The sequence below is a fragment of the Amia ocellicauda genome, chromosome 6 (assembly GCF_036373705.1).
Source record: "Amia ocellicauda isolate fAmiCal2 chromosome 6, fAmiCal2.hap1, whole genome shotgun sequence".
Taxonomy (NCBI): domain Eukaryota; kingdom Metazoa; phylum Chordata; class Actinopteri; order Amiiformes; family Amiidae; genus Amia; species Amia ocellicauda.
Window position 1 is genome coordinate 7,761,282 of NC_089855.1, and position 18,719 is coordinate 7,780,000.

The 18,719-nt window shown below is 47.8% G+C and overlaps 1 protein-coding gene across 1 annotated transcript in view; it reads right to left on the bottom strand.

The window, feature by feature from the left end:
* The window catches only part of LOC136750855 (E3 ubiquitin-protein ligase SH3RF3), a 118,493-nt gene extending 99,998 nt beyond the window's left edge, over positions 1-18,495 (bottom strand). Inside the window, exon 1 of the mRNA XM_066705984.1 lies at positions 17,491-18,495. Within this exon, the coding sequence (XP_066562081.1) occupies positions 17,491-17,853 (363 nt within the window). The 5' untranslated portion in view covers positions 17,854-18,495. The remainder of the gene's footprint in view (positions 1-17,490) is intronic.
* Positions 18,496-18,719: the final 224 nt, after the last annotated feature.

Genomic DNA, 18,719 nt, shown 5'->3' on the forward strand with positions numbered 1-18,719 from the left:
TGCCTTACAATGTGCTAAATGCCCCCATGCGTCTCCCTTGAGGCTGCAATGTCCATGTGGAAAGCAGCAACTGGATTAGAATCTAATCTTATTATTATCTTGATATGTTTAAAAAAAGTAAAAGAATACTGATCTCAAAACCCTAGGGCATCAGCCCAGATCATTATCTCCAAGGCTGCATGTTTTGTGCATAGCTGTCAGCTGTGCTGTTGGGCAGTGCATGCCAGCATCTGTCTGCATCTCATCACACTGCCTGCCCGGGTCAGTAGAGCGGGCGTCCGCACCGTGCCGGGGCTGCTGGGACTCTCGACAGGTGCACTGTTCTGTGTCACTGGTTTCAGCGAATGGTAATGCCTGAGGGCTCTGCCTGTACCTGAACTCTGTGCCTCAGACGTGCAGCTCAGTTCTCCAATAAAACAGCCTTTCTTTCAGGGTTTCCTGGCAGACTCTTTCATGTTTGCAGCAGTGCTTTGGAACTATCCCAGAAAACAAGTCAGTACAGAGTAGCGCACTGCCACACAAGCGACTTTTTGGGAACAAAAACAAAACTCCTAAGCTCTGTACTAGACGAAATGTAACCATGAAAGTGTTCCCTTGTAACTGATGGCCAAGAAGTACAGTTCAACGGTTCTACAACATACAATCGAACAGATCTGATAGCCAATGCTGGCAACGTTCTCCAAGAATTGTGGGTTAACGCGCATGACTTACACAAAAGCACTTCTCTGCATCTCGTCTCCGAGCTTCATCACACTGGGGATGACCTCGATAACTTGTCAGCACCCCCTGAGCAAGAGATCACATACCAGGCCATCACCGCTTATGATGTCACAGCTGCGGCCTCTCCTGGCAAACGCAACCTGCCCCAGCTGCCCGATGACATCACCCGCATGGGGCGCTCAATCATTCAGCTGCTGATGAGGTCACCCCTCCTTACATCCAGACACCAACCAAGTGTCTCGCACCTGCTCTGCTCTGCTCTGCCCGGCCTCCCAGCTGTGAGGCGGATGTCTGGGGACTTTCACGATGAGTTCCAGAGAACTAAGTTATGTTTTTTTTTGCCTGAGCTGACAAACCCAGGGTCCGCAGGGAAACACACCATGATGCTCATTAGAAGGAAGGTCAGTCTTATTTTTTATGGAAGAATAAAAACACCAAAAGTGTTTTGAAGTGAAAAACATTTAAACGCAAAAAAGTACGAAAGCGAACTGTGTTTCGCTCGTGTTTTTATTCTCACAGGGACGCTGGTTGGAAGTGATGATTGATGATTACTAGATATGCATTATTAAAATGTGTTTTGAGCTGGAGACATTCTGCAGGGGAAGGATTCGTGGCTGCCACTGTGTGATGTACAAATTGCTTTTCAAAGCCTTTCTTGTGTATCATTTATCTTCTCTCGCAAAGCTTTAAAACGTGATCAGTCCCGGTTGTGTGGAAGTGCATGGGGTTTACAGTTTTACAGGAGGTATCACTCTGAGCTCCACGGTCTCTGTGAGGCAAACCTCTGCAACTTCAAAAGCAATCCGTGCCTCCCCAGCAGTCCCGGTTGAAATGGGTGTAGCCATCAATGACCTACAGCTGAACACACAAACCCATTTGACAAGGACGAGTTGCTAGCATGCCAAGCCGGGGGGGCCGCTCAATAATTTGCCCTCTATCTTCTCAGAAGAGATGAGAATTAATGGCTTCTTCCTGACAGAGGAACCATCCTCTCTACAGCCAATTAAATCAGATACAGAGCAGTTCCAGGACACGGGACTGTACGCTGGGTGTGTTTGTGAGCATGTGGGCGTGTTGCGAGTGTGTCAGCGCACATGCTTGGGTCTGAATGTGCATTTCCACTAGAGTAAACGTTTCCATGTGTTCAGTAAATACCACTTCAACATGTGGGTGAGATATTCAACAGCTCATTGCAAAGGAAAAACATTACTTAGAGGAATAGTCGATCTGAAGACAGACCCTTTAGTCTCTGTGATTTGTGAAAGAAAGAAAGCAAGCCAGACATCTAGTGTCACTACCAAACAGGTGAACACATCTGGAGTCACACAGTACCATGAGGACCAGGCCCGTGTGGCATGCTGTCAGGATCTAACTAGTCCATTAGCATCACAAATGAATGTCATAACAAAAAGAGGAAAGAAATCACAGATCTCCGACCGACCGCCACACTGGCAAAGTTCTTGTTTTTTCCTCTGCTATGACCCCCCACCCAAAAAACAACAATCCGTCAGCGATGGTTATCAATGACACGACTCTTTCCCACCTTTTTAAGTTCAGCGCAGCCCAGCAATGCGGCGAGTTAAAGTAACACCCACCGCGAGGCAGATAATAAACCGTCATTAACATCTCGCCACTTCAGAGACGACGTCCCGGAGAAGATAAAAAGATGGAGCGCAGATAAGCCGAGGAAAGCTGCCGTTCATCACGCGAGGCGCGGTGCCGACTAACTGCCTCCGATCGCTCCTGTGAGGAGGAGGAATATCGTGAACCGTAACCGAATACTGGCTCTGAGTAGTGGGAACTCGGAGGCAGGATCTTTCATCTCTGCGTCTGTGATCTTCAAGGAGCGGCTGCTGGACTAAACCTCCTAATGAACTGCCACAGACTGAACCACCATCTATTTTAGGAAATGTGTGTGTGTGTGTGTGTGTGTGTGTGTGTGTGTGTGTGTGTGTGTGTGCTGGGGTGGGAGGAGGGTCTGTATTGAGTTATGTGTGTGTTTACCACCTGTCAATCTTAACCCATTTCAAACATCCTTTGTGTGACGAGAATATAAATAAAAACTGGATATCAAGAACGTTTCTCAGACACGGCCCACGCCTATAATCAGGGAAAGAACACCGCATGTCCCCAGCAGCATAATTAACACCGGAAATACCCCCCTTGCAGGTGTTTACGAGTCCGTGCAGCTACTTTCATCTGCTTGTGGTGTTGTTATACTTCTCATATTCCACAGCGCTCCCTATTGTGTCTTTCCAGTCCCGGCCTGAACCTATTTCAGACACACCTGCATCAACAGCCGCATCACAGAGGAAGAAGAAACCACATCTTCACTGCCTCGTGGGCTCTTGTTTCTGGAGAGGAGGATTTGTGCCTTCGTCAGTGCGGAGCTTCGACCACACAGCCAGACCCAGCATCTAATTTCGAAAGCAGGAGCGACGTTTCCAAAATACACATTTTCCATCAGATGCTCTCAGAGGCATTAGTGTAGCAGTTAAAACACGAAAGCTGTCAGAAGGGATCTCCATTTCCTTATCTGAACTACGGCTAATGAATTTAATTTCCTCCGCGGTCTCACCTTTTCACCCGGAGAACTTATCTTAATAATCTTATGAGACGGACACTGTTAGATATATTCTGGTTTCTCTCTTTATGAAGATATAACCCTCGTTTAGAAGGTGGGATCAGAAATGGCTGCTCTGTAATGATTGTAGAGCCGAGTCTGTCTTTGATTGTGAGAAGCCGTGACAGCCCAGGTTGTGCTTGCAGATTGGATCCAGTTACTGTATATGGGCCTAAAGTGACAGGGAGCCGGCCTCCTCTGTCTGGGGAGGGTGGTTGTCTGCGGGCTATAATGAGGACAGACTAGTGCATTGACTACACAGACTTTAATCAATAGAGCACAGCAATAGTACACAGCACACCTCTGAGTAAACCAAACGCTATCACACCCACCAATATTGTCAATACATTAAAAGTAAGACAAACTAACAGAACAAAAGCTTTTCCCCGCACACCTCCGTCAAGAGCGAGTGCAGACAGGACCCCCACTGTGAGCTGAGACGTCGAAGTTGAAGAAGGTGCTCTTTTATTTTGCGATCTGATACCATACGGTAACTCACGGTTGAGAATAAAATATGCTAGCGACAGAGGCTCGCTGAATACTGCGAGACGTATAGCTACGGCAAACGGGATTGTATGTTTTTAATCATAAACAAATATTCGGATGGAGAGACATTAATTCAGAATTAAAGGAAAGTAAGGCAGTCAAAAATCAGACCACTTTTCCGCTAGCAAGTCAACCACTAATTCATCCGGGGTTGTCGTCTGTCAAGAGCAGACTTTGGTTGCCTGGGAGCAACACTTTCAATTCATTTGTGATTCACCATGGGGTAGAGAGACAAAAATGAATTTCACTGTGTGGTTCTCGCTCATAATCGAAATCAGAAGGCTTTACTGCGGATTAATATAAATAAAACAGCCCAACCATTTCAGGATTTACCACTCTGTGCCACTCTGCATGTCAGTTCATCTATTTATTCACTTGCCTTGCTATTAAATGGTCAAAAAGAGTGTCTTGCAGACCACGTATGCCCTAGCGCTTCATCTGGGGGAATATGGAACAGCCTACTTGAGACAGACAAAAAAATGAGCTGGAAATAACTTCAAAGTGTTCAGCCGTCTCAGATGCTTCACAGATCCCAACACGAGCCGCCATTGTCACAGCTTTTTAAGACGGTGAAATGAGTCAATAATTTGATAGGACCTCACATTCAGTATGGAAATCTGGTCCGGTGCCAAATAACCCGAGGGGAAACCTCTTCCTTGCAGAGCTCGAAATGAAAACATCTCGCTATTTATACACTTTAAATCATGATTTCAGGCTTTTAGCAGTTGAAAAGTGCGGCGCACACAAAGAGAGGGGCTACATCAGACGTGTCGGCTTGCAATGCATACTTCACATCCCCTCCGTCTCAACTCTGAAACTAGTGCGGAGAACAGTTCACACCATAACCCTCAGATCTGAAGAACAGATGGATAGAGGCAGGAAGACTCAATCTCAGATTTAAGACGCAGATGGGGTTTAAGATTCCCCCTCTTTACTTACAGCATGTCTTCCACATGAGTTGCTGTGCAGCTTCAACCTGAAAATGGTATCGGCTGCATCTTGTTGTTTTCCACTCGTTGAGCAACAACATATGTTCCAGATGGATTTTTCTGACCCACTTCTATAAATACTTTATATTATTATCTGTGTGCTTTATCTCACACCTTGGAGAAGCTGAATGCCGAGGCAACGTATACATTTCTGGGAAATTGACTATTTACATTACTCTCACTCATTCCATGATATAGAGGCTGCAACGCCACACTGATTTATTGCCTGGTTAGAGCCATTAATGAGTTGGCTAACGGGCTGGTAACTTATAAAATAAAAACTGTCAAGACAGGGTTTTAAATCTGAGCCCGATGTCTCAGCCAAGATCATTTTCTTATGTGTTTCTGGCACAGAGAGCCCCTGTTATTATATAAGCCAAAAAGCAATGAAAATTGCCTGGGATTTAGTTTACAAATTACGTTTTCGCTCCGTCCCTGGTTTCTATGTACACGTTTATGCACAAAGGCCACCGGACACCCCACTGTGGATTTCTGGGCCCAGGTCTCCCCTCCGCAGCCCGGCCAACCCCTTCTCCCAGTCCCGAGGATCATATCATAGTCTTCAGCCTCTTTCACATGATATTGCGGGCAACATATCCAACATAAACGCCCGATTAAAACGGCAAACGCTGAGATAGTATTTCTGAAACTGATGCTCGAGTCAGGAGAGCTTTGAGATTAAAGTTTTCAAAGCACACAACTAACAGTTCAAGCGTGACTTGAATAACAATAATCATAACAATAATACCAATAATAACAAAAAGCAAGCACAACTATTTTTCCACCCACTTACATATTCCCACAACCACTCATGGAATAAAAGCATTTATTGTGCACATTGTGAGGGATTAGTGCAGACCTGGCGATCCAACATCTCCCACTCACCGGCTTACGGGGGTTAACGGCAATCTGAGCCGCGTGGAAGAAACCGGGGGAAGTGAGAGCTATAAATAGAAAATAAAATAAATAAACTGGAAAACATTTTGTACTGTGAGGGAAAGAGAATGCACACGTTTAAAAACTGTGGACGAAACACAGAGCTGATCAAAGCAAGCCAGATGGCTCAATAATAATAACAGGCGTGGGGGGGGAATCGTCTGAGCAGAAGTGCTGAACATGTGCAGATGGCACGATAACTAGGACCTCTGCTTAATCCCACATCACCCAAAAGTATGTATATTGGGTTAAAACCTCTGCCAAGTTCACATGGGATCACAGGCAATGGAGCCATCGCTGCCAATCAGCCCAACTGCAGAGCGACGGACAGGTTCAGAGAAGACGTTCAAGTTATTTCCTGCACACCGATGTAGGAACTCCAGTATATCCAATTTTAAATACATTACAAATACCTAATACAGTAATAAAATACATTACACATACTTAAATTACTACTGCCATTTATACACTGGTACAAAATCATAGGATTGATCCATATAAAGTTTAAATAATTTGTTACAGGTCATTTCGAACGATAGGTCTTTAACCTCCAATGTCCGGGTCCTTAATTTTTCTTTTTACTTGTTCTCTCGCCTCTCTCAATAGATAACCGTAAAAGTGTGATAGCTTTTTAATTACAAATTAAAGCATGGTAACCAGGATGTATCCAAACACAGCTTTTGAAATAGGCGAGTTGTGACGTCACTGACCTCGGCTCGGGTCGTGCAGCAGAAACAGACCCGACCTGGACCAGGCCAGCTTGGCTTGGTTCAGGCTTGGTTCAGGTTCGGGTTGGATGTGCCCGTGGAAAAGGGGTATAAAAGACTGCCACTGCAGAGCATTTGGGTCCCTTGCAGGTCTGCGTTCTCTATTATGAAACACCAGGAAACACCAGCTGTGAAACAAGTGCACATGCAACTCTGATCCACTGTCCTCTACGTAACAGTGAAGTGGACCGAGCCAAAAAACATGGGTATGACAAGGATACCATTAAAAACACCTTCCTTAACAGTCACATTTGTTACACTGAGATCACTCAATATAATCCCACTTTTAAAGACTTTAGCTCATAATAAAGCTCTCTTATTTGCAAACTCCCACTAGGAAGAAACACAGCAAAGCCCAGAGCTGCAGAGACCCACTTCCTCTGGGGAAACCTGCACAGTAATCCAGGTTTCAGGGGGCATCACAGGCAGCCCGGTGTCTGTGGGTGCTGTCTGTGTGAAAGCGAGCGCAGGGAGCTGGCAGTGCGAGTCGACATCAATGGTTCTGTGAGCTGCAGGACGAGACACGGGCTCACAGAACGGCCTGCGGGGGAGGGCGCTCATGTGGTCTAGGTTTAATAGGCAACCGATAGTCCCTGGTTAAATCTGACAATTATGTAACTATACTTCCAGTCCAGCACATTGGTGACCAGAGAGCCCTTCTGCTCACATTTGTCACAGTTGCAATGTTTCCCTCGAGTCGCTAACTGCACAGAACTCGCCGATGGTGCAAATTATGGCCTCAGGGGTGAACGGGAAACACGGCACTCACTGATCGAGAGCAAAGCACTGTGGGACTGATGCGCGCCGTCCAAAATCACTGGCAGGCAAATGCGCAGCCTGGTGCGCTGAGGACTGCAGGCTGAGCCCACGGGGCTGGCGATGAGTGGACGGGGGTTCGGGGGTCAGTTTTAAGAGGACAGGGACTCAGAGCCCAGGGCTGTCCCTCTAGGCAGTGCATTAGCAGGTATATTGGTGGCACTGCACATCCAGACACGCAGAACCACTTTAAACCCCGTTCACGCAGATGGCAAGGGGATCTCTTTACAGCTCGGGGGTCCAGACTGCGGCAGAATCATCGCCGGCAGGGTTTGCAAATTCAGACCAAATTCTGCGGCCCACTCACTGGAGCCAAATTAAGCCCTTTTATTATCATTGCTAGAATATTTCCCCTGCATTAACTAACATTCCACTGTCGGAGTTTTTTTTATCATCATTATAATTTGACTTCCCCTGCATTAACAGCCTGTTCACTGTCAGAGTTTTATTATTATTATAATATCACACTACATGCTTTACACATCTTTTCTTCTCTTTGTTTTTTGTGTTATGGAAACGTGCCCTGAAAAGAGTTTTAATGAGGACAAAACTAAAACATGGAAACACATCATTACCTTTAAAAAACACACAAAACAAATGACTAACTGTATCCCAGTGATCAACCCACATTTCTTTTCAAGGGCAAAAAACCCTCGTAAAAGAGCGATGCCAAACTTTCCGACTTCCTCTTAACAGACCTGGCCATAAAACCCCCTCTCTGCGATGAAAGCGCCGGGTCTGTGCCAAAACCCGGCTCGGCGCCCGATTCTCCGGGCCACTTTATGAAGTTCAAGTTTATTAGAAGTGGAGTAATAAACGATTGACTCGAAACACAACTTCCCTCACGATTACATTCACCTGTTCAAGGAAACCACAGTATTCAAGAAGTACATCAACACATCCCCCCAACCTTCACGAAGCCAAGTGTCAAGAGCAGGAAACGGGGAAATGGATGGAGACTTCAACACACCACCTCCTTCTCCGTGTACATCCGTGTGCAACGCGTGTGTGTTTATAAAGCAGGGCAGAAGGGACCGTCTGAGAAACAGACATGGCTGGCTCTCCCGCCTCCGTGGTGCGAGACACAGATAGGAGGATATGAAAAACAGGATGAAAAGCAGATATTGAGATGGCCGAGTGCGCACATCACACCACGGGGAGAACACAACAGCAGCTACACTCCCTCGCCTGAACCCTGCCGCACAACAGACGTCAGATAAGCGACTGAAACTGCTTTTATTTCATGCAGATAGTCCGGGTTTCTTTCACAGAAGGAAGCTGTGTACCTTGAATAACAGCAGAAGAAAAAAAATCATCAACAACAACAATAATAGAGATCTTCAAACAAGTTTTAATTATTCTCCGTAGCTATTCAGTGCTGTCCTTGCCTGCATGCACACACACATCCACAGGTACTCCCATTGGCGTGACACACAAAATGGTATTTCTCTTAAAACACACACACACTAAAAGCTACAGCAGTCCTCAGCCGCTCAGACTAAACAGTCCAGAGAAACCTGAGTTCACCGAGCCAGAGGAAATGATTCACGGTTGCTTTTTGCACAGATAATTGCCAGCAGGAAGAAAACTGTACCAAAACATTTGACTGTATTTTATTGAAAGACAAAGACCCCAGAGAGGCCCACATGACTAATTGCAGACCAAATGTTTTTCTTTCTATCCTAATTGCTTTCTTTGGTTTTTCAAACTTCCCCTTTGTGTCTGAAGCTGACATGAAATCCTAATTGAAACCATGTAAACGGCTCTTGTTTTATTTAGTGCTTTAGTACACAACGCACAGAAACACAAAGGGGGGGATCGCTGTTGTTTATGGTTGGAAAGAAAACTTCAAAAACTGTCAGCGTAGTCATTAGGAGAAAGCAAATGCCGCTTCGTGCCAAAGGAAACGTAGGCAAGTTCGTTATATTTACTATCTTTCTGCAATACGACCCCATCCCGTAAGATTGTGTTTGTAGAACTTTTCTCTCGTCGTTAAACTTGCACGATGTGTCAGTGAAAATAGGGAAGAGGGGGTTGGGTTTGCGGGGATGGACGCTAAAGGAGCTTTAAACTCTTTTCCCTCAGAAACTTGTTTCGTTTTTTTTCTAGAGAGTCTTAATTTTTATCAGGTTGTTCCCACTGACAACGTGCCAGATGCAGCCACATGTGAGGAGCAGAGGCAGTGCGCTGGGGACGGATATTTCTGCCTGCAGTTCGTCAGCACTGATTGCCTCCGACAGGAGTCCTCTCCAACGGGCTTCTGCAGGGGCCGGGTCAGACCCCCAACCTCTCAGACCGCACCCACCCAGCCCGGGACTGGCCTTCTGGCGAGGCCACGGGCACAGGCTTCGCAAGGCCGCAGACTGCCACGGAGAAGCCGTTAGCCTCCTGTCAACCCTTCTCCTCCCCGTCAGCTTTTCCATAAGACACGAAGCATTCCTTGAAAGAAAATCGGGCCCGTGTCCAGCGCCGGAGCGCTTGGAGGCAGCTAGGAAACCTGGCTCACACAGCCTCCCGTTGGAAGCTTCTCCTCTGACTGGAGTAGAGGATTGAGAAAAAGCACTGCGTGTCAGTTTGTGTGTGTGTGTTTGTGTGTGTATTTGTTTGAAAGAAACTGAAAAAGGAATGAGGAACGTCTTTTTCGGGTGCAGGAGTTTTAAAGTGGCACCCTTAAAGAGCGACACTTGTTCGGTCTGGACTGATCACGCCTCTCCTGAGAACCGAGTCAGTAAAAACAGGAGGAAGAGATTGTACTATCACAGTGCTTTCTGAAAAACAAAGATAAGGAACCAGGCACAGCGTGAATAATAACATGTCCTGTTGAATCGTCAGCGACTTCACAAATGCTCTGCCTCGTTCCCAGGCTCGGGACTGCACTGAAATCCCTGTGTGTTTTTCCCGAGCTCATCTTCACACTCAATCTGTTCAAGCAGAAGATGGCTTTTCACCTCTCGGCACAGATACGGACAATAGGAGACCGTCACCCTTTCACCCCTGGGAACACCAGCCTGCCTGCTGTACGGTTCACTGACCACCACCCACCATCCCCCAGATCAGGTCCCAATATATCGACCGCCTCTCCGACAACACCACACACACAGCACAACCCCCCATCGCTCACTTTCAATCACCGGGGGGCCGAGGGGTCCAGGCAGAGCGTTTCCTTCCCCTGCGTGTTATTCCTCTGCTTCCCACGATGCTGCTTCTCGACCCGGCCTTGATTTAAACTGGCAAAACACTCAGGGTACCTAATCCGAAGGGTGAAAGGTGCTTCCTGTAACTAAAAACCATCAAGAAGGGCCCGTTACTCGCCCCTAACGAACCTAAACTCAGAGGGGCCCTGACAGGAGTTGTAAAGGAGCTGTGCTCATGGGGGGGAATGCACACACGTGTTTTGACAAACTGCACTCAAGCGTTACAGGCTGAGAAGGAGCTGGCAGACCCCTCTCTCTCCCTACCTGTGTGCCGTGATCCTCAGACAGCCAGAGACAGGAGAGAGGAACAAAGGAAATCATAAACATGTGCAACGATACCTTCATGCTCTTTCACTTCTGCAGTAGTCAAGTGTCTTGCACTTTCTGGTGAAGTATATAACCCTGAGGAAGTGGTGTCGTCTGTACATTTAACATGGGGGGGATTGGGACGGCTAACACACACGCAATCAGGGGGACGTTCATACGACATCATCACACCTCCGCCGCATGCATCTTCACTCCACACGCCTCAGCCTCTCATAAACCACAGCGCACACGGTCTGCGTCGCTCACAAGCTGTGAAAGTAGATCAGCATCACAACATCCATTTAAATCCACCTGATCGCCAACTAAACCGGACGGACACTTTCACAGGCGTTTCATCAGTTCCCCGAATATTCATGGTCCTGTGAAAGCGACCCGAGAATTTCATTAATCACAGATTACACGTTGCGTTGATGAATTCTGCGTGACGCCCCGGTGCCATCAAAGGCCTCGACAGTTCACTCCAGGGGGATGAGTCACCGGAGACAAAGACATTATATTCTCTTAATTTACGGAGTTCAATTAGGGCAGGCGATGGATAAGACAAGCATATCTTGACTGCTTGGTTCTCAATAAATCATGAGGTTTCTTTGCCAAATGCCTGTGTTGTGAGGAACGCTGCACTGGATGGCAACTGGCGCTTCTCAGGATGGCTGTTACAACGAATTCCATTTCCCTTCATCACCCCGCCATGAATTACAAAACCAATCCAATCCATCACGGTAATAAAATGTTTATTTAAGTTTATTACCTCTTCCCCCGATAACAATTGAATATTAAATTGCTGATGGGCGAGAGATTTCCTAATGCATATTTAAACACATGCACACACACACACGTGCTGCTTCCCGACACACAGAAACTCGAGCAAGACACTGAGCTGAGCTTTAAAAGATTGATCTCGGAGTCAAAGCTTCCACAGGGTTCAATGCTAGAGAACGCAGGATAAAATACAAATACAGAGAGACAGAAGTCTGGATTGAAGCCATTGATGTTTCTTCAGCGATTCAGAAGACATTTATCGCAGAGACGAGAGACTTGTGTGTGTGTGTTTATAGTGCCTACAGAAAGTAGACCTACTTGAAATGTTCTCTCATTTTGTTGTGTCAGTGCCTCAGAGTTTCATGCATTTAAATTAGGATTTTTTTTTCCCACTTATCTACACACCATACTGCACACTGTTCAGGGGGAAAGTGTTTATTGGAGGAAATAAAAATACAATAACTGAACTCTCAAAACTGGAAAAGTCTCCACCCTGAATTAATGCTGATATTGATAGCAATCACAGCTGTGAGTCTGTTGGGATCGGTCTCTACCAGATTTGGCAATATTTGACCGTTCTTCTTAACAAAAGTGTTGCAGCTCTGTCGAGTTCCCTGGGAGCGTCGATGGACAGCAATCTTCAAGTCATGCCACGCATTTCTGCTTGGATTGAGGTCGAAGCTGTGATATATATATAAAACACACCATCTTCAAGTGGAAATAAAATGCCTCAATTCTGTCTGCAGTTTATCAGAAGGGTAGCTGCCTTTCTCTCTGAAATATACCCGATTAAACTACACCCCTGAAAGGCTGTGATAATCTCTGGGTAGTTAACTATATGTCCAATGCAGCACTTAAAAACTAATAAAAGACTTATCCTTGAAAATTAGGGCAAACAATGCATATGGTATCCGTTTAAAGCTTTATCCCCCGGCTTTTCCCTTTGGATTCCTCTGCAAGTGCATTAATTAGCCGCGCAGAGTCTCCCGTTTAATAGCCGAGATAGACTTTCCCCATTATTGTGGTTGAAACGACATCTGAGAACAAGGAAAGGACAAACTCTTCCCCAGCCGAGTCTGTGTGCTGCAGGAGTGAAATTACCGGAGGTTTGTTTCAGTCTCTCTTTTGAGCAACACAAGCCGCTCATACGCTAGCGTGCGGCTGGGCTTTGCTGTTCCTCCCGACAGCGAACCAGCGCTTGGGGTTTCTGTCTGCGTTCACAGACAGAGGAGCAGGACCGCACTGCCGACGGTATCGGGTTGTAGTGGATCTGATGTGATGTTGCAAAGTTTAAATATTTTAAATGTGCATCTCGAGACTTGCATCATATAAACAAACACAGTGCGCACAGAAACCAGAGCACTACCATCCACAACCTGGGGCCATTATATTATTGCTATTACTCTGATTATTGTCATTCCCAGCCCTGGTTCTGGAGGCTCGCAGTGTCTTAACTGTCTGGTTCAACTTATTGTCTCCACACAACGATGATGTGTAAAAGCACAGCGCAAACGTCTACCACTAGACTCTGCTCCGCATCTGCTGCTACACGGCCAACTCCACTTCTGTCTACACCTAGCGGGATATGAAGCGATCTATACCCTTGCAAGGTTCAGCGCTCACAGCCAGGACGAGCGGATGCCTCCTGAGGGGGCCAGCACAACTCTTCTTTTTGTCTCATTATTACGGCTTTAAGCTAACCGCGGCGGTGAGCGTTCGGAAGCCCATTTCCCCGTGGCCCTGTAATCGTCTCTCCCCTCTTCATTCTGCACTTTTTGTCATTTCTGTGTCTCCGGGAAGCTCTTAATAATATAGGTCACATCTCTCCCATTTCCACTGGCGTAAAACTGAGAGCAATTATCCCGATGATGTCAGAACGGCACACAATTACATCTGCTAATTGCCGGCACAATGTTTGTGTGTGTGTGTGTGTCAGTTAATCTCCCACCAGCCTCCCACTCCAAAACAACCTGACGAAGCTACCGAAGACAGCCAAGATGTAGCCAACGGCTTAAAACGTTTAAAAACAAAACAAATCTTTCCCTTTTCAAACACACACACACACAAAAGAACAGAACATTTACAGCTTGGCTCCTGATTGAAACATTTCTTTGCATTGTTTACAGCTGTCTGTGAAGTATCCCTGTGTCTCTGCTCTTCCTGTGTGCGTCCGCGCTTCGTGGCCGCGGAGCTCAAATGCGTGGGATCGTCATGTGAAATGGGAGCTGCGGGCCAGTTTGTGCGTGAAGGGAAATCCTCCAGCGCACTGCGGGCCTCGTGACTGAAAGTGCGTCGCTCGTAAGAGCCTTTCATGGCAGGTCGTCATACCAATTATGGACAAAATGAGTTTCCAGGCGACCAAATGCGACAATTAAATAACTTAACACGTGATAACAAAAACTGTGTAACCTTTCCTGGCAGCACACACTGTGGGTTCATTTTACTACCCTGGCATCCCCTCCAGGTGCATTGTGGGTATGCTACCTGCCCAGCAAGTCAAGCACAGAACCTCTTTGGAAAGAATTCAATGGGAGATGTAAAATAACCCCCGCCATGTGGCCTTCATTCAGGAATTAAACAAAAACAGATACCGACGGCTCACCCCCCATGCGCCTGGCCAAACGCTTACGACTGATCTCCAGCAATCACGTCAGAAAGCCAGTCGAGTGCGGGAGTTAATCCAAGACTTCCTGCAGAGCCGTGGCAAGAAGGTCAGCCGTAATGATGTGCATGTGGCCTGGGGGGGGCGATCCCCTCACTGGGTTCTGTTCCTCCTAACTAGATCAGGGCATCCGGGGAGAAGAAAAGGGCCGACCTGCCCCGCGTGGAGAGCGCAACCCCTTTCAGGCATCGCCGGGTTCTCCTGCCCAGATCAAACGCGGCGCCTCGTAGCGGCAGATGTTTGAGTCCTTCAAAATGCCACTCAGAAAGCATACAAACTATTCCATTACAGACTTGCCCCGATTATAGCCTCTGTTGGGCGGGCTTTTGACACTCAACAACCTGTGTTCAGGTGCCCAAACGCCACAGCTTTTCCAGGGACACATGCACCCGGGGACACAAATGGAAATTGGACTTCAAGGCATTCGAGACAGAAAACAGGAGACACTTCTTCACATAGAGAGGCGTCACAATCTCAACAAACTCCCCAGCGATGTGGCTGAGGAGACAATTTGGGAACATTCAAAAACAGACTGGATAGGATCCTTGATCACTTAGTTATTAATGGACACCAAATGAGCACGATGGGGCGAATGGGCTCCTCTCGATTGGACACTTTCTTATGTTATGTATATAACTGTCAAATAGCTCAAGCAGAGCCACTTCCAAGCAAATCCAAAACACACACCCTTAGATACTTATTGGGATTTATTTACCAAAGTATAGAATCTTGGTAAATACAAATTTAGGGCAGAACAATGCATTTCTTGAATAATTACCATTGTCTCTACAACATTTCTGTACACCTTTGAAAGGATCCTAGCAAGATACTCTGAATATTTTATCTATAAGGGCCTGAAATATCCTGTAATTTTGTTGCACAGTTGAAGACAGCATCCCAGTCCCAGTATTTATGGTTCTCTTGTGTTTTCCATCGGCCCTTCCTGGTGTTAAAACTACACTGAAGCCGCCTGTCTGAAGGGAATGTCCCAATTCCCCAAACGCAGCAGTGAGCTACAACCCTTTGCCACATTCAGATTGGCTAACAACGTTCCTGGGGGGCCTGTAATAAGAGTGGCGGCCCTCCGTGATTTCAAGACCTCTTCTCAATCAGCGGTGTCGGCCTGATTGTCACTCCCTGCTGTGTTTGTAAGAGCACATTAGTTCACACTTTCCCTGGCGGCAGTGTGGGCGGTGGGGGGAGCCGGTCACTGGGGGTGGAGTGGAGAGCCGGGGAGGTCACACAAGAGGCTACGCAAACAATGACACGGCATCTCTCAGCCCAACACGGTCTCACACCGGCAGCGTCCAGCAGAAGAACAAAGCCACGTTTGTAGCACACGGACTCGAGTGACAGAGACGCCTCGATTCATACAACACACTTTCAATCCCAAGAATGAGACGAATACACCACACACAAGCACTATAAAACCCTTGGCTTGCGAGGCGGTCGATATTGGAGAGCAGAAGGTCGAAAACAGCTGTAGTCTACAGATGATGTTTATAGTATTTTCAACAGCTGCAATGTCCTAATCTTAATCATTCCTTGATGTTATCATGAGCAGACAAACAATGTGCCTTGCCGGGTGACAACTACCAAGCGCACATCTATAAACCAATTGAGAAAAACTGGCCCCGGCGCCTTTTGGCCTCCCTTTCAGAAACAACAAATGGCCGATTAAAAGTGCGAGCTCTTCATTCCAGCCGAGCCGAGGTTGTGGGCAGACTCTCCCACCCTAGACCGAGGAGGAGAGACTTCTGGACGACGACACTGGAGCGACTTCGAGGAGCTTCTCAGAGACACGTTCCAGTGCGTTACAGCGTGGCGAATGCACTACAACCTGATCGATCCTCACGCCAGGCTCGAAGAGTAATAGACCACACTTTCTAATCAGTGTAGCTACTCTGGGACTTTAGAAAAGCCTGCTGTGCATGAATGTTTGGTGCAACAGTTTCTGAACATCCTTCTTCTTCTGGTGTGCAGATAATGAATACAAATTCGTTTACTTTGTGTTTTGTTACAAGAAAGTTGTAGATCAAGCTCGATAGCGTGTTGTGAGGGACACGTCTGACAGGAGACATGAACGCGTCACTGTGAGCAGGGCGTGTGTAGATGCATGGCTTACAGGCACTTATTTGAGCCACATATTGCACTCAGTTAATATGCTCAGCGTGACGGCTAATAACGCACTCTCCTCACATTGGTTTGTGATAAGATCTCTGTGATCGTCAGTGTATTGTCAACTGTGTATTGTGTTCCCATCTTCCCATTTAATTGGTAAATACTTGATCACAACATCTATTGAGTTGCATGCCCATATGTTGACGATTGTTGTCTGTTTTAAGTGGAAGTCACACACTCAGGGAAGTGTTGAGTGCCAGTGTGCGATGCCTTCAGTGAATTTCACATCATGTGGACATGTCTGGCAGTGAAGGCAGAAAGTGGCTTTTAAGACCTCTCAGGAGACTCACATCTACAAATGTACCTGACCGCACAATGACCTTCCCACACAATTAACCAGCCAATCAATGACCTTCCCACCCAATCAACTAGCCACACATTGACCTAGCTGCACAATGACCTCCACACACAATGACAATGAGAGTGAGAGTGACCTACCCAACAAAAGCATCAGGACAGAAATGCAGCCTCCTCTTTGGCCCATTACTGTACCCACATTTTACCTCTACACAACTGACTGTGAGCACAACTCAACTTTACAACATTGGTATTCTCTTCAGACAGGTGAGAGAGAGAGAGGGAGGGAGAGAGGGAGAGAGGGACAGAGAGAGGTGTCTGTTTGTCTCCACACGGCTCTTCATCTTATACCCATGATGTGTTAAACGCTGCTGGTGCCAATCTGTACAGTATGATCTCAGCGGGTGAAACACATCCGTGCCAGCCTGTGCGGTTTTAACCCACTCAGCAGCGCACATGACGGACCCGCACATCAGAGTCGATAGGCTAATAATAATAATAATAATAATACAAGTATGTAATGCTTAAATCTGCGCAGGTCATTGACAACAATAAGAACATTTAAAACAAAAACTAATTTTAATAACAAGCATAGCTAAATAATAAAATGAAACAGGACTATGAACCACTCAACAGCCCTGGCACACAGTAACACAGTACCAAGTTTACACACCTTCACCGGGGAGCTCCGGGTGGCAGCGGGCAGCTCCCGCACGGCCGTCCCCGGGGGGGAGGCTGAGACCCCGGCGGCGCATCCCAGGGAAGCCCCTGTGAGCGACGGTCTGCCCCCGTTCCGCGGCCGCTGCTTAATCCCGTCCAGCAGCCGCACCAGGAGGATGTTGGCCGGCAGGTCGTCCACGCCGCAGTCCACCAGGATCCGGCACTCCGGGCAGCGCAGCTCGCTGCGGGAGCTCACGATGTTCTCCAGGCAGCGGCGGCAGAAGGTGTGCTGGCAGGGCAGGACCTTGGCGGTGGTGTCCAGCCGCTCCAGGCACACCGAGCACTCGAGTAAATCCAACAGCGACGATTCGTCCATCTTAGTCGATGTGGAGACGGGCGGGGAGGCGCGTTTCCAGCTCCGCGTACGAGGCACCGCAGACAGCAGGGACCATAGCGGCGAGAGCACAAGCAGCGCCGCGCCGGAGCTCTAGCCGGAGCCGCTGCCCCGCACCGCTGTGCGTCAAGATGCGCTGCGCCGGCGGCGGGTCTCCACTGCGCCGGGCGGACGGGTCCCCCGCTCTAATTGCCCGCGCCTCCGTGGGAAGACTCGTCCCCCCCGCGCCTGCAGCCCAGGTGTTTGCTGCAGTACATCAGTGAGGAAGAGGAGGAGAGAGCAGCGCCTTCACCGACACGGAGATGCCACAGCGCCGAGTCTGCTGCCTGCGCCGGTCGGGGGATTTCAGCGCCGGCGGCCGCCTCTCTCGCCCAGAGCGCCGCTCTCAGACGCGGCTTAGCACGCAGTCACGGCTCCCGCAGCCCCAGCGCGGTGCTCAGCCAGCGGCTCCGGCTCCTCTGCCAGCCTGGGCTCATTTGCTCAGCGCTGGAAAAAGAGAAAGTGTTGCACAAGACGGCCGCCTGCAGAGACTAACTCTGAGAGAGAGAGAGAGAGAGAGAGAGAGAGAGAGAGAGAGAGAGAGAGGGAGAGAGGATGAATAATCAGACACCGCTGCACTTCAGGCACAATCGCATCTGACAGAGCAGGACAGACTTCTGTCTTTCTTATGTGAAAAGTTTATGCGTGAACACTGACATGCCCGCTGCAGGAAATCATATATTTCGAAATCAAGTCTTGTAGTATTGAAGTGGTTATTGTGCCATCTGTCCACTGCACACAGTTGACCGGTTACCAAACCACACTAATCCGCCCGCACTGACCTTAAAGGCATGTCATTGAACCACAGG